Source organism: Andrographis paniculata, unplaced genomic scaffold (assembly GCF_009805555.1).
Source record: "Andrographis paniculata isolate CXL003 unplaced genomic scaffold, ASM980555v1 Contig14END, whole genome shotgun sequence".
NCBI classification, from domain to species: Eukaryota; Viridiplantae; Streptophyta; class Magnoliopsida; order Lamiales; family Acanthaceae; genus Andrographis; species Andrographis paniculata.
The window spans coordinates 2265668-2287493 of record NW_026137424.1 but is presented as its reverse complement, the minus strand read 5'-3'; the positions used below and the strand labels follow the sequence as shown (position 1 = coordinate 2287493).

The 21826-nt window shown below is 32.0% G+C and overlaps 3 protein-coding genes across 3 annotated transcripts; 1 reads left to right on the top strand and 2 right to left on the bottom strand.

Moving 5' to 3' along the window:
* Positions 1 to 6388: 6388 nt before the first annotated feature.
* LOC127258572 (zeatin O-xylosyltransferase-like) lies at positions 6389 to 7816 on the top strand. Its single transcript, XM_051285469.1, has one exon. The coding sequence runs from the start codon at positions 6389 to 6391 to the stop codon at positions 7814 to 7816; it is 1428 nt and encodes a 475-aa protein (XP_051141426.1).
* A 2518-nt stretch (positions 7817 to 10334) lies between these two features.
* On the bottom strand, positions 10335 to 17716 carry LOC127259110 (nuclear pore complex protein NUP93A). Its single transcript, XM_051286261.1, has 16 exons — positions 17526 to 17716; positions 17332 to 17423; positions 16805 to 16871; positions 16335 to 16394; positions 16146 to 16235; positions 15769 to 16038; positions 15459 to 15554; positions 15208 to 15342; positions 14955 to 15008; positions 14783 to 14866; positions 14261 to 14347; positions 13247 to 14152; positions 12605 to 12786; positions 11014 to 11305; positions 10811 to 10928; positions 10335 to 10527 (listed from the first exon to the last, which is right to left on the bottom strand). Exons 1-15 carry the CDS (start codon positions 17625 to 17627, stop codon positions 10851 to 10853), a joined length of 2595 nt encoding a protein of 864 aa, XP_051142218.1. The 5' UTR covers positions 17628 to 17716; the 3' UTR covers positions 10335 to 10527; positions 10811 to 10850.
* A 1534-nt stretch (positions 17717 to 19250) lies between these two features.
* LOC127259055 (cytokinin dehydrogenase 1-like) lies at positions 19251 to 21813 on the bottom strand. Its single transcript, XM_051286205.1, has 5 exons — positions 20889 to 21813; positions 20631 to 20758; positions 20281 to 20541; positions 19941 to 20203; positions 19251 to 19857 (listed from the first exon to the last, which is right to left on the bottom strand). Exons 1-5 carry the CDS (start codon positions 21553 to 21555, stop codon positions 19530 to 19532), a joined length of 1647 nt encoding a protein of 548 aa, XP_051142162.1. The 5' UTR covers positions 21556 to 21813; the 3' UTR covers positions 19251 to 19529.
* Positions 21814 to 21826: the final 13 nt, after the last annotated feature.

Here is a 21826-nt window from a genome sequence, read left to right as displayed (position 1 = left end):
TAATTATTTTAAATTTCATCATTTTTTTTTTCAAAGTTTGAAACGATGCAACTCGAATTACGTAATAGTGAGATCCCTTCAATTAGAGCTGACAATTGATTCATTCGTGTCAAGTTGAATACTTTAAACGGGTTAAATAACTCAATTCTAACTCAACTCTTTCATTATCGTATCGGGTTCGTGTTGACCCGTATATATAATTAAGTCGAAATTGTTAATTGAAATTCAATTATTTTTTGTCATGTTGTCGTATTATGTTAGTTTTTGTTGATTTGTAACATGTACAATGAATTATGTTGAATTATTTAAAATTGAACTTAGTTTAAATTAATACGTGGACTAATTATTAAATTATAATTATTTTAAGTATATAATAAATATATTAATTAAATATTAATATATTATAATCGGATTGTCGGATCAGTTTGAGTTGAGAGTCTCAACACTAACCAAACACGTTTATTATTGTATCGAGTTCGTGTCAATCCGTATACATAATCGTGTTGAAATATTTGACCTAAACCAAATTATTTCATATCGAATTTGTATCGGATTGTTATGCCGTGTCGATTTTTGTCAGCTCTACCTTCAACCGTAGCTGCAAATGAATGCAAAGATTATCTTTGTTGTCAACAACCGTGGTGATGGTTGTCTCAGACAATAGCCTCAACAATTCAAGCATCTTTTGATCGCGCACATATAATGTCATACTCAATTCGTTCCACATATAATGTCATACTTTTTATTTTCGTTCGTCTCACATATTATATTATTTTTTTTTTGAAAAATATTATACATTTTAATTATATTTTAAATTTTATAATTCATACTCCATATTTTAAATTTGGATAAACTGTTTTTTAGTCCCGTAAGTGGACTCATTTATCATTTTAGTCCCGTAAGTGGAGCACGTCGAAAACTAATCCCATAAGTGAAAAATTTTCGCTATTTTAGTCTTCCGGCGCCGGAGATGCCCGCGTGGCTCGCCGGAGGTGACGTATCCGCCAGGTGTCGCTGACCTGGCGAACACGTGGATTTTTTTTTTTTTTTTTCATTTTTTAAAATTTTTTTAAAACTTATTTTTAATTTATTTTAAATTTTATTTGTATTTTTTTATTTTTTTATTTGGTACAATTAAAAAAAATTATAAAAATTATAAAAAAATGAAAAAAATAAAATAAATCCACGTGTCCGCTAAGTATCGCTGACCTGGCGGGACACCTGGCGGACACGTCACCTCCGGTGAGCCACGTGGGCGTCTCCGGCGCCAGAGGACTAAAATAGCAAAAAATTTTCACTTATGAGACTAATTTGCGACAGACTTCACTTAGAGGACTAAAATGATAAGGGTCAGTAACGGACTAAAAAAACTGTTTACCCTTTAAATTTTTATTAGACTAATTAATTATCTTTTAACATTAATCTGTAATTATTTGTATTGTATTGTAATTAATTTTACTAATACATTCATAATTATTTATTAATCATATCTTTTATAAATTCTCATATCTACGGTAACACTGACATAACACTTGGGACAGAGGGAGTAATATATTTACAAATTTTGATATATCGCAACAAGAAATACTTAAAATTTATAAATACATGCTTGAAATTAAATTTTTTTATTTAAAATTTGGTTTAAATAATATTTTAGTATGATATGTGACAAGAAAAATTAATGCTATCTTTGTTGGTAAACAAAGTTCATTTACATCATCTTGCGTCATTGTAAGTAATAATGAAATATTCTTATATTTGTATAATTTATTATGCAAATTTTACTTATTTATATTATAAAATACTAATAAAAGTGTTATTATATTTTTACTCTTTGGTTTGCAATATATTTTAATATAGTAATTAATATTCAAAATTAAATATAATTCTTATCACTGGAAGTAGTATATAGTATTTTTTTAGAGTTGTACAAGTTAAATAATAATAATTTTTATTTAAAATTAAAATAAAATAAATCCTATATTCGTAAATTACTCTTTAAATATAGGTTGCGAATTCGGTCAAATAAGCGTGTGCTAATTTATTCTAATCAACATATATCATATGAATGACCAATATATATTTATACATAGTACAATATATATTATAAATATATCGAGTATATATGATTTGACCGAATGAACAACTGATTCATGACCTTAAAAACATTATTTAAATCTTATACTGAAAATAAATTTAGGGTGTGTTTGATTGAGGTTTTGAATTTTGAATTGAAATTTGAATAATAAAAATTTTGAATTTGAATAGTTGTATGATGTGATATAAATAAGTGTTGATGTGATATTTTAGATGTAAAATTAATTTTTAGTATAATATAAAAAATAAAAAAATAAGTATTTGATTTGATATTTTTGAGAAAAAAAAAAGAGATAAATAGTATATTTAAAATCCAATCACCAAACAAACACACCCTTACATTTTTTATTTTTATAAAAATCTAATAATAACAAAATAACGATGAACCATCGTGTGTGTGACCATAAGTTAAAGAGACGTGGATCACCTCATTGCCTTTCTTTTTTATTTTTGTTTGTTTCCTCCCAACTGCACAGGCACGTGTTTTTTTTCAATTCATACAATTCAGATTTTTTTAATACAAATGTAGGGATGTGTGTCTTGTACTAAATCCGTCCAAAACAAGGTGTAATATTTATTTTTGGCATAAATTTTTAGGTGGGTAGTATAAGAGCATCCGCAATGGGCGCATAATTATTTAAGAAAAAGATAAAAAAAAAAATAAGAGAACCGTGCTTGCAGAGATGCTGAGAAGATGAGATTCTAGAGTCATGTTTATTTTTAAATTTTGTAGTATTTTTACAATTCATAATATTGAATAAGTTATATTTAAATTTTTTAGTATTTTTATAATTTATAATATTTTGTATTCTACAAAATGATATCAATATTGAATATATTTTATCAATTTAAAATTTAAAATATATAAATACAAGTATTATATAATTCTATTGAACAAATCAATATTAGTAAATTTAATTTAATTTATTAAATAAAATATAATTATAAATTTTAAAGCAATTAAAACTAAATTTAATTAAATGAATAGTTAATACTACAAATTAAAATTATAATTAAAAAATAATATATACATATATATAATATGAAATAAAAATTTATTAAAATATTAGGATGAGTATCTTGGTTGTGAATATAAAATAGAAGAGAATATCTCCGATGACGTGGCAGAGAGAGAAAGTGACGTAGATAGGAAAAAGTATTTGAGATACCAAAAAACGAGTATCTCCATTGCGGATGGTCTAAGTAAGATAATTTAGAAATTAGGTGATGTGATGGAGAGATAAATATATATTTTATTTTTTTTATTTGGATGATGCGACGGGATAAAGTGTGGGGTAGGAATTAAGTATAATTAATTATTTCTTATTTTGAAAATGTTGCATGATGTTTGAGATATACCAAAAAAGAAATATTGTAGGGTGTTTGAGACAAATGGAGTAATTATTTAATAGGGCCATAAATATGTATTGATGTAATGTTTTGAATATAAATTATTATTTATGTTTCTATTAATTTGTCTACTTTAGCTACGACACATAGTTTTAGGTATGATGTAATTAATAAATATATTAGTAAAAATAATTATGATATAATTAAAGTAATTGTATATTAAGATTAAAATAATTAAATAGTTTAATTAAAATAATAAATTATAGATTATGAAATTTAATATATATGATTAAAATGTATATATATATATTTCCGGAAAAAGGAAAGAGTGAATTTATGTGGGATGGACGGAATATGGAAATAGTGGACAAATAAAGTGGAATGGATAGATTATATTTTAGCGTAATAAAATAAAAAAATAGGTATTTCATTTAATATTTTTGGAGAAAAAATAAAATTAAAATAGTAAAATGAGATGTAAAATTTCACAAGTAAAAATAGGCTTTGTACATTGGGTGTGTTATTTTAACTTTTTCTCCCATAAGTTTTTTTTAAAAATATTAATATATATATTCATTTTTTTATATTCTTTACACAAAATTTTATACTTTACATAAAAAAATACCTTTAAAATTATCTAATAAAACAAACTCATTATTTGCATTTTCAGATGAATGTATTTTTTATATTATATATGAAAAATTATGTTAATAATATTAAAAAAAACAATAATTTAAATAATAAAAAAAATAATAAGGGGGTGTTTGACAAATAGCTTTTTGAAGAACTTTTAGCTAATTGAACAGCTTTTAGCTGTTTGACCAGTCAAAAAGTTAATTTAGGTGTTTGGTAAATTAGCTTTTTGGAATAGCTTTTTGGACCCAAAAAACTAATTTATGAAAAGCTAACTTACCCAGCGTTTTGAAATAGATTTTTCTGTAGATTTTTTTTTTATTCCTTATATGCCCTTAAAAATTTATTATATATTTTACACAAATAAATATATTTTGATTATTTATTAATTATATTAGAATATTTTATTATATTATAGTTTTACTTTTATAAATTTAAAATAATTAATTTTTATATAAAAATTATTTTAATTGTAAAACATATAAATTTATTAAAATCAACATAAAATAAAAAATATAAATATATATAAATATTAATAATTTATTTTTTTATTAAAATTACATTATATAAATTTTATACTAAAAATAAATTAAATTTATTGAAAATTATAAATATAATGAACTAATCGATAACTAACATAATAAATATATATACGAAAAATTTATTATTTTATATTTTACATCATTTTCAATAAAAAAAACTATTTATATATTTTAATAAAAATATATTATTTTCTAAATCTAACTGTAATAAAAATAAATATTTTTATAACACTTTTAAAATTTTCAATAACTAATAACAAAAAATTTTGAACATTCTAAACTCAAAAGAACATAATTGAATATATTAGAAACAAGAACAAAATAGAAATGTCCTCAATTGTCATTTTACGTATAAACAGCTAATATCAAACAGTTATTTTACCAAACATTTTAATACAAACAACTAATCGAATCAGCTAGTCAAACCAGCTAATTGAATCAGCTAACAACTATCAGCTAATTGAATCAGCTAACAGCTAACCTCTATCAGCTAATTGTCAAACACGCCATAATTCTTTTTCGCCTCCCTTCCGTTCTATTAAAATCTCTCTCATCCGACACATTTGAACCAAACAGACATGTATTTTTAATTATCCATAAATATTATTAAAAAAATGTAATATATATATATATATATATGAACAATGTATATAAATAAATATGTACTCTACACGTTAAAAAAATCATCAATTCAATCTATACTCCCATCCTCCGTTCCAATACAATAGTCATGTTTACCATTTTTGTCTATTCCAAAACAATAGTCATATTTCCAATAATTATATCACCATAAAACTACCTTTTTTTTTTTTTTTTTTTTCATTACACAATTGCCATTACTTTTTACACTAATACACTCACAAGGACAAAAAAATCTTTTATCCATATTTTCTACCAACTATCAATATAATATCAATATTTTTTAAATCATATCCAATCTAATTAAGACTATAATTTTAAAACGGAGTAAATATTATTTTTTATATTATAAATATATACTTTTTTTAATTAAATATACTCATTTGACTTTTGCACAAAAATTTGAATATATTAATATTTTATAAATATATAGTGTAGTAAAATTATTTTACTACTGAAGTGGAATTAAAAGAATAAAATAAATGATACTTTCATATTTAATTAGGAGGTACCTTTTTTTAAAAAAAAAAAACAAAAAAAAAAAAAAGAAAAGAAAAGAAAAGAAAAAAGGATATCTTTGATTTGAACATACAGAAATAACAAAACGAATGCCTTTTACACAAAAGAAGAAAATATAAAAATCACTTTAATCCAAAAACAACAAAAAAACACAAAGCTTGAAATTCATTTTACTCTTCAATAACTCTCCATCACATATGTGAAAAGGGCTAAAGATATTTTAGATTGATAGATTTTAAAAGGTTTCCACTGTTTATTAATTTTTTCTATAAAAATATATCAAATTAAAAATTTATTTTTTATTTTTTGTTATGTTATACTAAAAATTAATTTTACATTCAAAATATTACATCAACATCCATTTATATCACATTATACCTTTATTCAAATTCAAAATTTTTACTATTAAAATTACATTATTACTCTGTTCAAATTCAAAAATTTTACTATTCAAATCTCAATTCAAAATCCAAACCGTCGAAGAAACATATATCAAAACTCTCTATATATACTCTCACCTTACTAGGAATATATACTCCTACTTCTATAGCATCTATAGATAAAGACATCCAAAAAAAACTTTGTAACTCTCGAGAGAAAATCTTACAATGAAAAAAGAAGACAATGTCGTCGATCGAGATCTGGAGCGAGCCCTCGTCGTCGCCGTGCCCCTCCCGGCGCAAGGCCATCTCAACCAAATGTTGCAATTTTCTTGCCTCGTCGCCTCCTACGGCATCCCGATTCACTACCTCGCATTCGCCGCCCACAACCATCAAGCTCGACTCCGTTGCGCCGACAAAATGAGCCCTCGAGACATGGCTAGAATCCGTTTCCACGACATCCAATTTCCGCCGATCCCGTCGCCCAATCCCGACCCCGACGGGCCAACAAAATTCCCGACGCATTTCATTCCGATGTTTAGGGTCATGTTATCCATGCGCGAGCCGGTCGCCGCGTACCTTCGGGAAATGTCGACCAAGTTCGAGAGAGTCGTCGTGATCCACGACTTCTGCATGGCGGCCGTGGTCCAAGATGTCATCTCGATTGCGAACGCCGAGCCGTACGTGCTCCCTTGTGTCTCGGCGTCTTTCATGGCTATGGTCTATTTGAAAGACGTCGAGAAAAAAGCGTCGACGGTGGCGGAATTTTGGGAGGGTTTACCTTCCGTCGACGAATTATTGCAGGAAGAAGTTAAGGAGTTCCAGGCGGCACAAATCGAGGCGTTAGAACGAATGGCGCCGAAGTCGGGAGACATCTTCAACACGTGTAGAGCGATGGAGGCGATGTTTTTGGAGATGTTAGAAAAAACTGAGTACGTCGGGAGAAGAAAGCTTTGGGCCGTAGGGCCGACTCTTCCGATGCCAAATAAGGACGTCGTCGGGACACCGAGGACGCGACACGAATGCTTAGAGTGGCTTGACGAGCAAGACCCGAAATCGATCGCGTACGTGTCGTTCGGGACGATGACTTCGTTCACAAACGCCGAGATTATCGAGTTGGCGAAAGGGTTGGAGGATAGCAAAGTGAAGTTCCTTTGGGTGTTGAGAGAAGCCGATAAGGCGAACGTTCACGATGATGACAGGGAAGTTAGGCGGCCGGAGCTACCCGACGGGTTCGAAGAGAGGACGAAAAGTGTCGGGATGGTGGTCCGGGATTGGGCGCCGCAATTGGAGATTTTGGCCCATCCGTCGACGGGCGGGTTCCTGAGTCACTGCGGGTGGAATTCCTGCGTCGAAAGTATTTCGATGGGCGTGCCGATGGCGACGTGGCCGATGCATTCGGACCAGCCGATGAACGCGCGACTCGTGTCACAAGTGCTGAAGACGGGAATTGTTGTTAAAGAATGGAGTTGTAGTACGAGGGTCGTGGAAGCGTCGATTATATCGAGTGTTCTGAGGAGATTGATGGTGTCGGAAGAAGGGAAGGAGATAAGAAAGCGGGCCGAAGAGTTGGGGGCCCGAGTGCGGAAGGCAACCCAGCCCGGCGGCACTTCGCGGCTCGAGCTCGACTCCTTTATAGCTCATATTACAAGATAAAATAATTTAATGTGAATTAAATTTATTATTATTATTATTAAGATGGTGTTTGAGAAACAGTTTTTAACTGTTTGATCGTAAAAAAAAAAAAATTGTGTTTGGTAAATTAGTTTTTTAAAAGAATTTTTTGAAAAAAGAAAAAACTAATTTTTGAAAAGTTTATCTATCTTGTATTTTGAAAGATTTTTTCGTTATTCCTTATATATTCTTAAAACTTAAATATTTATTTTATATATATAAATATATTTTTATAGCAGTATTTATTAATTATTTTTAATATATTTATTTATTAAATTATATATTTATTTTTGTAAATTTAAAATAATTACTATTATTAATTATTACATATAAATTATAAAAAACAAAGGTTATTAATTTATTTATATATATTAAAATAATAATTAACATAATAAACATATATATACGAAGTATTTATTATTTTATATTTTACATAATTTTAATAAAAAAGTACTCCATTCGTCCCACATACCATGTCCACGTTGCCGTTTCTGTCCGTCCCACATACCATGTCACTTTCCTTTTTTGGAAAATGATTATACACTTTAATCTCATTTTAAACTTTTTAATTTTATATATATTTTTTAAAATTTTAATTAAACTAATTAGTTATCTTAATCTTAATTTATAATTATTTATATTATAGGATAATTATTTTCACTAATACATTCTTAATTATCTACTAATTACACCCCTTCTAAAATACCGTGTCTGCCGGAGAGAGTATTATCTTTTAGTATAAACAATTTTCTCAGATCTAAATAATAAAATTAAAAATAAACATTGTATAATATTTTTATAAATTTCAATAATTAATAATAAAAGTTCTCATAAATTTCAAATCAAAATGAACAAAATTAAATATTTTTTAAAAAAATATATCAATGTCCTTGATAGTCATTTTATATATAAATAGCTAATGTCAAACAGTTGTTTTACCAAACACTTTAATACATATTGCTAATTAAATCAGTTAGTCAAACCAGCTAATTGAATAAGCTAACAACTAATTGAATCAACCAACAGCTAAAAGTTATCAACTAATTGGCAAAAACACCTGAGTAATTTGAAAATTGTTACTTTTTTTCTTTTACTATTCCAATAAAAAATATTTTATAGTGTCCAATAAATTATGTATTTTTAGTATTAAATTATAAAAATTGAAAACATACTATTCAAATTCCTTTTATCTTTAAAAAAATATCAAATCAAACAATTTTTTTATTTTTTATATTATACTATAAATTTATCTTGCATTCAAAATATCAAGTCAACCTCTATTTATATTACATTACATCAAACAACTATTCAAATTCAACTTTTTACTGTTCAAAAATTCAAAAAAAAAACTAAAACCCACCAACAAACACCATCAAAATATATACATATACATATTTTTCTATGCGTCAATAATAAAATCAGTCGAAATAAATAACATTATTTAGAAAACCTAAATAGAATAAAGAAAAATATTTTACACTAAAGAAAAATATATTTTAAATATTACAAGTGATTGAACCCGGAGAAAGGACAAAGGAGGCCAGCAATAGGAGATAACAACACATAGCAGAGGACAATGAAATAAAGAAGAGAACAACGTTCATGAAAGGATGGAGAAAATTAGATATTATATTAGTTTTAAAAATAATTTACTAATTTTGAGTAAATTAGAATAAAATTTAATTGAAGGGTTTTTGTTATTATATGCCCCTTCTTGATTAGGACATAATAATTTGTTGAATTTGAATATATTTTTTTTTATTTTTAATTTAAATAGTACTATGATACCACGTGTGCCAAGAAAATAAATAACATTCTCCTCCTCCCTTACTTTACTTTCACTTTATTTATTATTTTTTTTAAAGTTTAATATATCAGCTAAATTAAGCTCATTATTAATTTTAGTAAAATACAAATTTTAACTTTTAACTATTATCTTCTATTAACATTTATTTACAACAAAACCACCACCTTATCACCTTTTATCTCTTTATTTTTTCTAATTTCTAACTAAATTTTTAAAAATATTTCAAACTAGTACATTTCTATTTGTTTTTATCATTTCTTTAATAAAATATTTATTTTTTAATTTTTGTACCAATCCCATTATTCGAAATTTTCCAAACGGATGAAGTATATTTTTACTGAAATATTAACTTTAATTAACCCTGTATACTTTATACAGGGACGGTGAGCAAGAATGTGTCGTTACTTCACCTGCCTAAAATTACATATCTGCTATTTCCTAATTTATTACTAATTTTATCTATGTAACGTAATAAATACACTTATAATTTATAATATATTACACAAATATTATTATTTTTATATTAAACAATACTAATAAGAATCTTTTTGTTTTTGTTTTTGTTTTTGTTTTTTTCTTTTTTTAACTACAAATCAATATATAATAAGGAGTATTGAGCTTTAACGATAGTTGTTTTTCTTTTTTCAAACCTATTGATATATAGTTATCTTTAATTTAAAATATGTATAAAGATTAGTTTTTTTTATTATTTAAATGATCATATTAATTGCATATTTATAATGGTTTCATAAATTCAAAACAGCACATAAAAAACATCTTTTTCATTTAAAAAATTTCAGATTCAAAATACCCGAAAACATAAAATAATATACCAAATTACCCGATTTGGTGATAAGCCTCGGATCCTTTAGAGCACAAATGATACCTAAAAAAAAAACAAAAAAACATAACCAAGTTTGTCAATTGCCTTTTGTGTACCTTTTCAAATATAGAACAGAACTCTGAAAGCCCCGTTAAATAAATAAATTTGAAATACATCACAATTAAAATCCTATATTTGCTTGCAGCAAGCATTTGAAATATTAAAAAGGATAGTTTTGAAATTCATAACCAACTTCTGAAATTTTAAAATTGAAACTAAAGAATTTGATGAAATCATTTCAAATATAATTTAACCATAAAGATCTAAACTTGTTATCAGTAATTACCTGCATAGATTGATTCTGTATAAACTGCACCTTGCCTAAATCACAGGCTCCGGCTAACCTTGTCGTACAAATCGCGCGGCCAGTTTCTGTTCAAGTTGCTGGCGAGCAAGTTGGCGATCTGCAAAATAAGTAAAAATATACAGTTCGAATAACAAACACAGTTCCAGAAATGGTCAGGACAACAAGAAGAAGCTTAATCAGACCTTTGCTCTCAAGGCACGAAGGGAGCCGTCTGTGTCCTTCACATTATCCAAACAGTTGAGGGCATCTTTGAGCAGCCCGGGCACACAGGCTTCGACGTGAGGCGATAGATTTTGGAAAGTGTCGGTGACCAAGTCAGGTCCTCTGGGGTCGAGGGGAAGAAATGGAAGCTTTGCGACCTCCCTCAGGGCATCCAGATGGTTCCCGGATCTTGCTAGTTTGTTGATGGCTAAGATTGCCTCGAGCTGTCTCGTGACAGTCTGTTGCTCCATCACGCTGGCTCTCTCTTGTGGACTGGAGAAGAATACATGGATGCCGACAGAGTTCATATCCAATATTCAGTTGACAACAATATTTGGAAATTTATCGGACAATAATTTCAGAAGTTATAAAGAAATATGTGCAATTTTTGCATCGAAATGCTGCACAGGCAAGAAGCTCAGAGTGTAGAACAAGCAAAATTTATCACCAGCTTAAACACTAGGTTTGTTCACTTGGAATTTATGAGAGACACTATTCCCATATATGTTATTAAAAAATACAATATATACATAAATTAACGCTTTATAATATATCTTCTTTATTCATCACAAAAAGTTGACAATTCAAATATTACTCCCACAATCCCAGAACTATAGTTTGGGTTGTGTTTGGTACGAGATTTAAAGAATATTGATATTATATTGGTAGTGGATAAGAGTACAAGTAAAAGATATTTTGCCCTTGCGAGTGTATTAGGGTAAAAAGTAGTGGTAATTGTGTAATAATAATGAAAAAATATGGGTAATTTTATAGTGATATAATTATTTATGGAAATAAAACTATTGTTTTGATACGAACAAAAATGATAAACATGAATTTGTATTGGGACGGAGGGAGTACTTTTTATATTACCAATATGATTCCTCTTTCTAACATAAAAAAACAAATCCATCTTAAATTTTTTGTGTACTTGTAGAATTATTAAGAGACAAAATAACTCATGGATTACTTTAGAAGTTACATTTATATTTTAGCCCAAACTTGATGATTCTAATTACAAATTCCCCCCAATTTTTTTTTACAATTTTCCAATAAAAAAATAATATCTCACAACATATTTTGAACAATAATAAAAATTATTTCACTCAAACCTTATCACAATCCCCCAAAATACTAATACAATTCTCAATAACTAACAAAAAAAAAAAAATCATTCTAATTTAAAAACACTAAGTGAACACATTCTAACATTTTCCGAGTACTACTGCATACTTCTAATCGAGATGTTAAAAAACAGGTCATGATGAGCACAACAAGGAATATTCTAGTTTAATCTCATCATTTCCTAAAATATGTAAGAACTTCCAGTGGAACCAATCTCTTAGAGAGATAACCAGATTGCAGTCTATAGAGTTTGATTGATCTCAGGCCTTCTTGTTAAGAAAATAATATGAGTAATAACAAGTTTAATGTCCTAAGATGGTCATCATATCATAAAACACAATTTCAAAAAAAGAAACCATATATTGAAGGTGCATCATGTTGGAAATTAATGTAGCATACTCTAAACAAAAAAGTAAACGTAATTTGATTAGAAAGCCCGGAAAGAACCTGATTTCAGGGGAATATTTGAATGTCTCCAGGATCTCATTGCCAGTATGTATGAGTCCCGTAATTCTGCTTTCTCCATCTAGTCCACCACGTGATAGGGCAGAAATGGCCTCTGATAAGCACTTGTTTATTGTGTATAATGCAGACGAAAATGCTCCAATCCTTTTCTGAATTTCAATGGACTGGAATATGGAAAAGGTAGATAAACTAGATTAATTGATGACTTTGGTGCACTAATCTCATTGAATACAAAGCATCATTAGAAAATCAATACACGGAAAAACAAGATAAACAGTTAAATATTCAAAGAGTAATATCAATATATAATGCAGGAGACTCGCAGGAAAAGGAGATGTGTATAAGAATGTACGTTTCTGTTTAGAGTGCCAAATGATACCCATAGCAATAATGCATCGCACTCCAAAATTATAAGTGAGAGAAAAGAGCTGTATCATGGATACACGAAACCAGATTACATACAGATAATGAGCATCAGCTTGTTTGACCATTTTGACGTGTATAGACCATATATGAATGAATCTAACTAAAAAATCAGGACAATTTGTATTGGCTCAAGATATAAATTATTAAGCTTAAGACAGTGGAAGATTTAATTTATTTATAAAATCCCACACATAATACCTTATCATACAAACCAGCATCTTGACACTGCCGAGCAGCTTCAACCAAAAACTGATGTCTTGTCGCCCCATCAGTGAAAAACCTTGCCAACTGGCCCTCTTCCCCTCTACCCCTTGAGCCAAGCAACAAAAATATGCCACCATCACGAAGCAGAATCTCCATAAGAAGTTGCTTCAACATCAGCATCCGCTGCCTTTGTTGATCCACATTTCCTCTTCCAATCCATGACAAATGCCCCCCACCCACAGCAGCAGCAGCTTGAACATAATACTCCAGTGCCATTAGCAGGTCACCATGGCGCAAATAAGCAGCCCCATACTGCCTAATTATGCTAGAAGCCTCAGCAAAAGCATCCATCACTCCCATTTTTGTTCCTGGCCCAGAACCTTCAGAGAGAACACCATAGTCTGCCAACACTATTGATATGTGCACAGAATCAACACTATACGCCTCGTCTCCTACATCTTTAGACAAATGAAGAACAGCAGGAAGAAGCTGGATGCTTAAAAGCAAAACATATGGATACACCAAAGGGTCTTTCCCATTCTTTGTATAATATGATGGTTCAAACTTATTAAGATAAGCCTGCAGATCTTCCAAGCTGTAGGGGGGTGATCCATCACTGCGGGAAACTGAATAAGATGAGCCATCAGGGCTTTCTCGAACAGCAGACAACATGAACCATAAGAAATCCTCAATTGTATTAAAAATGGTAGGCAATTCTCTGAGAAGTCGATCTATCAGTCGCCTGGAACCAGATATAATAGCATACAAGAGCAATTTCTTCTTGTCATATGAAGGTCTTCCAACTCGGTCAACCATCCGTTGTATTTTCTCACATTCTTCAGAAGCAGCAGCAGCAGTTTCTGCTGATACCATACCTCCAGTAGTAATCCACTCAGCAAGCTAGTCCGATAGGAAAACAATATATTTATTTTTTAAAAAAAGAGCAAGAACAAGAACAAGAACAAGAACGGGCAATGTAGTGATGAAGTATGTTCAACCCAAACATACCAGAGGGGTGAATTGCTGTGAGACACGAGATGCTCGAGCAACTTCTCTAGCATCATCATAATATCCAGTTCTCAAGCAAAAATATATCTATGGTTTAACAGAGAAAAACAAAGGAGGGATTAGTTTAACAAGAATGCCATGTATAAATTGTTATGATAACATTATACTTGAAAGGAGATTAAACAAACAATTGTTTATATTAATTACTATCCAACTTAAAAACTTAAGTTCATGTGAAATGGATCATGTTATATATATGGATATTCAAATTCAGTATCTTCAAAGTAATCCCGGGCATGCAAGCAGTATTCTTTCCACAAAGCCCTATCATGTTACAATTTTTCAGTAATGGATGGCACCAGGATTTGATCATAAGACCTCCCCACTCTAATACTATGTTAAATGACCATCCACCTACAGTTTAAAGTAATGGGAAGGTGCTTGATTTTGTTCTAGAGTGCATGTCACATGCACACCCCTAATTTATCTAGGAACCTTAGTACAATTAGAACAGTTCCAAACCTGCTGCCAAGTGGTATCTATTGGAGGTTGTCGACGGGTATCGCCCGCATCGAAATCCAGAACTCCATAATCCCTTAGGCGAATCTGCAAAATGCATATAAATAGTGTGCTTAGTGTAAGTCTGCTTTTGTATTTATATACATTCCCAACATAGAAGTAAGCTCAAACAAACCCGAAGGAATGCGTGAATCCTTTGTAGATTTCCAACAGCCCCACCAAGTGAAGCCTACAATCATATCAACAGATGAACTACAACTTGTAAATTGGACTGCACTGTGAGGCAATGGAGATGAAATTCATAAAAAGTTCAAGCAACACAATATGATACACTGCAATTGTTTCCGAATCCCTCAGAAGAAATGTAATGCATACTGCAAGCCCCAGACAGGTGAATAAGTACTTAGTAATATCTACTTATTCCTTACCTGAGCGGGATGACTCTGAATCAGATCCTTCACATGCTTCTCATGTCCCCATTCCAGATGGTGCCTCGCTCCTATTACCAGGGACATTCTTTTAGAAACATTCCGTTGAACAGCTCTATCCTCGCCCATTAATGTCTGGCAAAAATATAATTTAGGAACCCAGAAAAAGTCACAACTTCTTTCTAGTAACAAATAACTAACTGCCAGAACAGAGAAAAAGAGAACAGGAACAAAGATCATCTGCAACATACCATAATTAGGTGCCATATTTTCATCATGCTTACAGATTTTGCACCAGATCCATCAAGTTTCAGATTATCACATGCATTTTTGAAAGCTGCCGCAGGCTGAGAAAAATGAACAATTAGTTTCCACGATTTTACGTTTGCACCAGGCCTAACTCAAAAATAGCACAGAAGCCATTTTCTAATCTTGAATAAATAAATCAAAGAAAACAAATGTAATCATGGAGAAGTCAAATAAGTTAGGCCAATACACTTAGTCTGCAGTCCTAATGACTTAAAAAGAAAGTTCATGATAAAGTTTTTACTAATCTCCTACCTTGAAGGCTACGCCGTTTTCCCTTGCATTGTTAAGGTTCTTCACAACTTCCGCATAAGCTGCAGCCTTTCTTTCAATAACAGGTCTACTAGCTGAAGGTGCACGGTCTATGATAGATGGACCAGATGAAACCTGGGGACTAGAAGCCGCAGGCAAAACTTGAGCCAGGCGATTAAACCCAGAGCCAGAGTCATGAGGATTTGTTCTAGGCAGTGGTGTAATTCGGACCAAGCTCTGTAGAAAATCCCTTTTTTCCTTTTGCCAGTCATCCTACGAAGAAAATCATCATGGAAACAGGACATGGGACTTAAAGTTAAGATATGTCACTTGTCAGCCAGGTACACCAAAGAGTCAGTAATCATGATCCAGATACTCACCTCCAAAACAGACATCATGTAATCATTGAAACTTCTCAGGTTGTCCTTCTGAGCTTCCTGAACAGCTGAGATCATTGCCATTTCATGGACCTAAGTTGCAACAATCACATGACCATTAACAAGGAAAATCTACCAAGACGTTTGCATTCTATTACTGGTTGTCCTTATGATATCAAGGGATGAAACTACCTGTTGAAGATACTCCTCCACTGTAGTTGCCTCAGCAGGAAAGACATCTTCAAATGTTGTCTTTGAAATGTGAATGAACACCAAAACAGTCAAGTATAAAGGTGAATATACGCAAATATAGGTGTGTGAATATGTGTGTGTACGGAATTGGGTAAATATAAGAAGAAAACAAGAAATGACAGCTATTAACCAAGATAGAATGCACATCAATAAAATTATCCATATGATGTCCAATGGATCATGGATGTAAAACATAAAGTTAAAATGGTATTTTTTTTATCTAGCATCCACATTCAGAAAAAAAACACAACCACCTTCAAAACCTAATTGCCCATTAATAAAGTAGGTGTTCCCGTTGATACATGAAAATGGTTACACGAGACATTTTTGACAACCCAAATGGTCAACTGCCAGAGCATACATACGCTTGTAATAAGATCAAGAGAAATGCTCGGCAAAAAAGAGTTTACCTTCAACTCAAAGGACTTCAGATCACGAGCTAGCTGCTCTGCATTTAATCCCTCTCGAGCTAATAACCTGGGCATTATAACCAGTTTATTTTACAAAGGACTGAAAATGCAACACAGCAATGTTAACGGTACAACAAATCACAACCTGTGGCATATTAGCCTACATCATATATGATCAGTTCAAAAAAAAAAAATCTTATGATTCAAGCAATGTTGGTCTAGAATTTCAAGATGCTTCTAAAAACATTTATTTGGTTTAAACAATTATTCCTACAATGTTGATCTTAATAATTGTGTGTTTGTTTTTTACGGACACTCAGCCTCCTTTCAAAACACCAGGATCCATCCTTGATTCTCGTTAATTAGATTACATTATATACGATCCATCAAATTGGTCAATTAGATTCTACACATCTTCCCAGCTAAACCCTGGATACCATCCCAATGTTAACAAAAACAGCAGCAAAACCCTTCAATACAATAAAAATAGTAAAATCAACTCGTTAACAACCAGGGAAACAAAATACCTAGTAGCTGCAATAGACTGAGAAGGAGCTTCCGCTCGTAGAGTTTTTGCTTTCAGCTTCTTCGAAAGCGCCTCCAACTGATCCAAATTCCTCTATTTTTTTTCCCAACAAAACCACAGCAAAACGAGTCAAATTAAGCCAGAAGTAACGCAAACACAGCATTTTTCCACAGTAGGAGGAAATTCCAGCGATACCTGAAGCGGAGGAAACTGCGCGGAAGGAGCAGCTTGTTCTATAAGCTTGGAAGAGGAATGCAGGAGATCAGTCCAGCCACCCATGTCCCCATCGCCGGCCATTCTCGAGCGTTGGGGGATACAGAGCACCGACGGAGGAGGAGGGTTTAGGGATGGAGCGTAATTGCCCTAATTTGAAAAGTTTTTGACGCCATTTGATCGCCTGCGGACATCCTCACACTAACTGGATGCACCTGCGTCTGAATAGGATGGCAACATGGGTCGGGTACGACCCGAACCGACCCACCCGTTACAAATATAATTATTTACATAAAATCAAAGATAAAAATATCAACATACATGTTTACATTCAATATAATAAAATATTACAATTTATTTTATTTTATTTTTTTAAGACGGCTCATAAGCAACGACTACTATCTCTGGAGTGCGCTCTAGATAAATTTTTGGTCAAATGTAATAATTTGCAAATTAAGTTCAATAAAATAAGTTGTGCGAACCATTTGTGACAAATAAGATTCGGAGGCCTCCGGAGTCTGTACAATTTACTCTTATTATTATTAAAGATGGTGATACAAATTTGTTTGATTTTGATTTAAATTTTAAATTTAAGTATTAATTTAATGTAATAATATATATAAAAAAATATGAAAAAAAAATGAATAATAGTTCAAATATAATAAAAAATATATATATAACTAAAATGTATCAATTTTGATCATAATATAAAAAAAAATTATCAAAATACAAATGTTGCGTTATAATATAATTCTATATGTAATTTTGGTCTTATATAAAAGAATATGGGAAAAAAAATTAATAATAGTCTCAATGTATGTGCGACCAGTTATATTTATAGATAATTTATAGCATGTTTTATGTTATATTTTTTTTATTCAAAATTAAACTTTTCATTTATTTTTTTATAGAATTTTAAATATTAATTATTATATCAAAATATAATAAAAAAATATCACAAAATTTTAAAAATATTTTTAATGTAAAAAATAATAACACCAAATATAAATAAAAAATTTAATATGGAACAAAATAATATTATAATATATGTTGGTTATAGGGGCTGCTATTATTTTTTCCCTAAAAAAATAAATGTGTTCAAGAAACATTTTTTTTTAAAAAAAAAAAAAAAATTGGGAAATTTTGGTTAAATAAACACATAGAAGTAATTATATAATTATAAGTACGTTTAAGGTGTTTTTTTATTCCACCAAAATTCCGAATTAAGAATAGGATCTTCGTCACCGGAAACATCGTCGCCGGTGTTTGTGTTACATCGCCGGTTCGCTGCAGAATATCTATCGTCGACAATTTTACGGCGTAACTCATGGTTTGACAAAATTTCAGTTGTTTGCATAGCTTCCTGCATACTGCACTTCGATTTTCCATTGTTTTACTGCTACCGATCAATTTTGCTTCTGCTGCTTCTTCGTCGTCGTTTTCGCTGCAACACTCAACAATTAATGTCCAAGTGCATTTTGTGCTTCTTCTTCTTCCTAAACGTAGGCGACAGTGAAATAATTATCCATCGGATTGAACAGCAGCCTCGTGTCTGCTCTTCGTCTTCTTCATGGAAGTATTGTTCGATTAATAATTCGCATCTGCGATTAAGGAATATACAATGTATATAAATTGCAGTGCAATCGAAGTGAGCGTTGTACAGTCGCAATCTCATTCAATCCTCACCGTCTATTCTCTGGTTAACCCTACGGCTGTAGAAATTAGAATCGATTCACCACGGTAGAAACCAAACCAGACTGATGAACTTATTTCTCAAATTGACAGTGGAACAATTATTAATGCCTTTCTACGTTTTTATCGAGGGTGGGAATGGGATGCTTTAATCATGAAAAGCACATTTGATATGGTGTTCAAATCAGAGGCATGAATCCCAAAAATTGTTCTATTGTACATTTAGTTGGCTTCTGATTTATGTGCTTGCGTTTTTTTGCAGCTCTGTTCATCCAGTAACTTCCAATTTGGAGGTCACTGTCGTCCGAAGGCGCGTGCTCTTTGGAAGATTCCATGTCCAGGAGCCAGAATTGCCAGGGGATCGTAGGTCAATTTTCTTCTCGAGAAAGCTTCCCAGTGAGTGCCAAAGTGAGTTTTCCACTCCTCTGTAGTGCTGTAATGTGGCAAATACTGTTTGATTCCGAGATGGGGCTTTTCACACAAATCCAGAATTCTATTGTTTTGGCTGACAATGTAATCTAATCCATCCTTTCCTGTCGAAAATGGTACTGCTGAGGATAGGAAAGCAACCAAGTAGAATACATCCTCCCCCGGCGTAATCAAAGATGTTGTGTTCTTCCACCTGTTTAAGAATGTTAGGATATCACAAAAAGGAATGTGCTGGAGATGGGGATGGGGACGGGGGTGGGTTAAAGGGATTAGTACCTTGATTGGTTGACAGGGTAGATCAGTACAGGGCCATTGCTGGTGTCTTTCACAATGCTCCCAAACACATTTTTAGCAAATTCATGAATACTGCTTTTTGGAACAAGAAGATTGATCCATGGATGAGGCACCTCCCACAAGCCTTGTTCCCGGAGTTTCATTTCGGAAACATGCACTCTATCAAGGAAATCGACGTAAGGCACTTGTGCCTGGAAGAGTGTAGATTTAATGTAATTTAGTCCTGATAGCATGTTTTCGACATCCTGCACACCAGCAAATGAAGGTGAGGATTTCCATTTTCGAGTAGCTGTATGCGATTACAGTTCAGAAAACATCTCACCTGATCGATATGATCCTCCTCTTGTGGGGTGAAGTATTTTGCAACTTCCAGGCAGTACAGAATCCTACCTTCGGAAGTGAACTCTTCTGCCTGAACCGGGTCTTTGGGAATGAAAGATGATCTCCAGTTATTCAGTAGACCTGTTTTGTTTATGATGACGAACCCCTCTATGTAATCGAAGGACTTTTCAGATGCTAAGAGATCTTCTTGATCTTTGGTGAATGTCGAGAAGTCTGAGTACAGTGCCCTTATCCATTTAACCTGTTACAAGAGAAACACGATGTAAGGTTGATATATAATATCCTACATGCTAAATAATGCCCTGGTTTTTATTCTGATCAGGGAATAACCATTTTTGGAGCTGGCTGAAGGGAAATTCGAGCCCGGGTGATAATTCCGAATTGCCCCAATCCTCCAAGGACAGCGTGGAATAGATCAGTGTTCTGCTCTTCCGAACATGTTACAACTTCGCCTCTACCTGCACAGAGACACCTGTATTAATCTCAGAAAACTCTCTGTGAAGATGTATGTATTATTTCCTCCTGCATTTGTCGATCAGTTTGAATTGAAAATAAAAATAATTATGCATGCAATGTAACCGATTTAACCTGTAACAACTTGCAGCTGGTAAACATTGTTGATCTGCGGCCCATGCCGGAATGCTTGCCCGCTGATTCCAGCATTCGACAATGTCCCTCCGACTGTAAGATGAAGATAATCTGTCCAGGATTTCGGTGCAAGTCCCTTTTTGAGACTCTCATGCAAAATATCAATCCAAAGTTCTCCAGCTGACACTTCCACATAAGGATGCTTTCCAGTGTGAAAGCTCATATCAGGTACACGAAGCGATTCCATATTGATTACAATACCCCGGTCCGCCTGTGCCTGGCCTTCCACGGAGTGGCCATGGCCCCTGGCGGCTACCGTGAGGTCAGAATTCAAGCCTAGATTAAATACATGTTTTATGATGCAAGATATATCTGAAACAGATTTCGGATGTAAAACTGCTGACGGCATTAGATGGTATATGTTGCCAAAATCCTTTGCTGCATGTTCGATATTGTCAAAGCTTAGGTAGCCATCGAATGTCATCTTTGCCATTGATGAACTCACCATTGTTGGGATCAAGGAGGGGTAGTCTCTAGGAATGGCTTCGGGGTTGTGATTCGAACCCAAATGCTCTCTGTATAGCGTAGAGCCAAGTAAGAGAACTAAGAGAAGCCTTAGAGCCACCGCTTTATGCTTGAATCTGCAATAAGATTGTCTGATGAACATCTCTTATGTATAAACAAGATTGGAAGGAGGGTGAGAGGTGATTTTCCTTCCTACACAATCTCTCTCTCTCTCTCTAAAGTAAGAGGGTGGTGGGGAAGAATAGGCTGAGAAATGCAAGAAATGAAAGAGAATTTAAAGGAAACATAGGTTAAGGAGTCAAGAGATGTTGAAATATGGAGTTTGTGAAATATATTGTCCACCCTTTAATTACCTCCCTCCCTCCCTCTCTCTCTCTCTCTATATATATATACATATATATGTATATGTAATG

Excerpts from the sequence above, each read along its gene's own strand:
- LOC127259110 (XM_051286261.1), bottom strand. The coding sequence starts at position 17,627 with ATGGCCGGCGATGGGGACATGGGTGGCTGGACTGATCTCCTGCATTCC. Across the intron at positions 15,343-15,458 it reads AAATATGGCACCTAATTATG|ACATTAATGGGCGAGGATAG; the intron begins GTATGTTGCAGA and ends TATTTTTGCCAG. Across the intron at positions 15,009-15,207 it reads TTCAGAGTCATCCCGCTCAG|GCTTCACTTGGTGGGGCTGT; the intron begins GTAAGGAATAAG and ends ATATGATTGTAG.
- LOC127259055 (XM_051286205.1), bottom strand. The coding sequence starts at position 21,555 with ATGTTCATCAGACAATCTTATTGCAGATTCAAGCATAAAGCGGTGGCT. Across the intron at positions 20,759-20,888 it reads CCAGCTGCAAGTTGTTACAG|GTAGAGGCGAAGTTGTAACA; the intron begins GTTAAATCGGTT and ends GTCTCTGTGCAG. Across the intron at positions 20,542-20,630 it reads TTCAGCCAGCTCCAAAAATG|GTTAAATGGATAAGGGCACT; the intron begins GTTATTCCCTGA and ends CTCTTGTAACAG.
- LOC127258572 (XM_051285469.1), top strand. The coding sequence starts at position 6,389 with ATGAAAAAAGAAGACAATGTCGTCGATCGAGATCTGGAGCGAGCCCTC.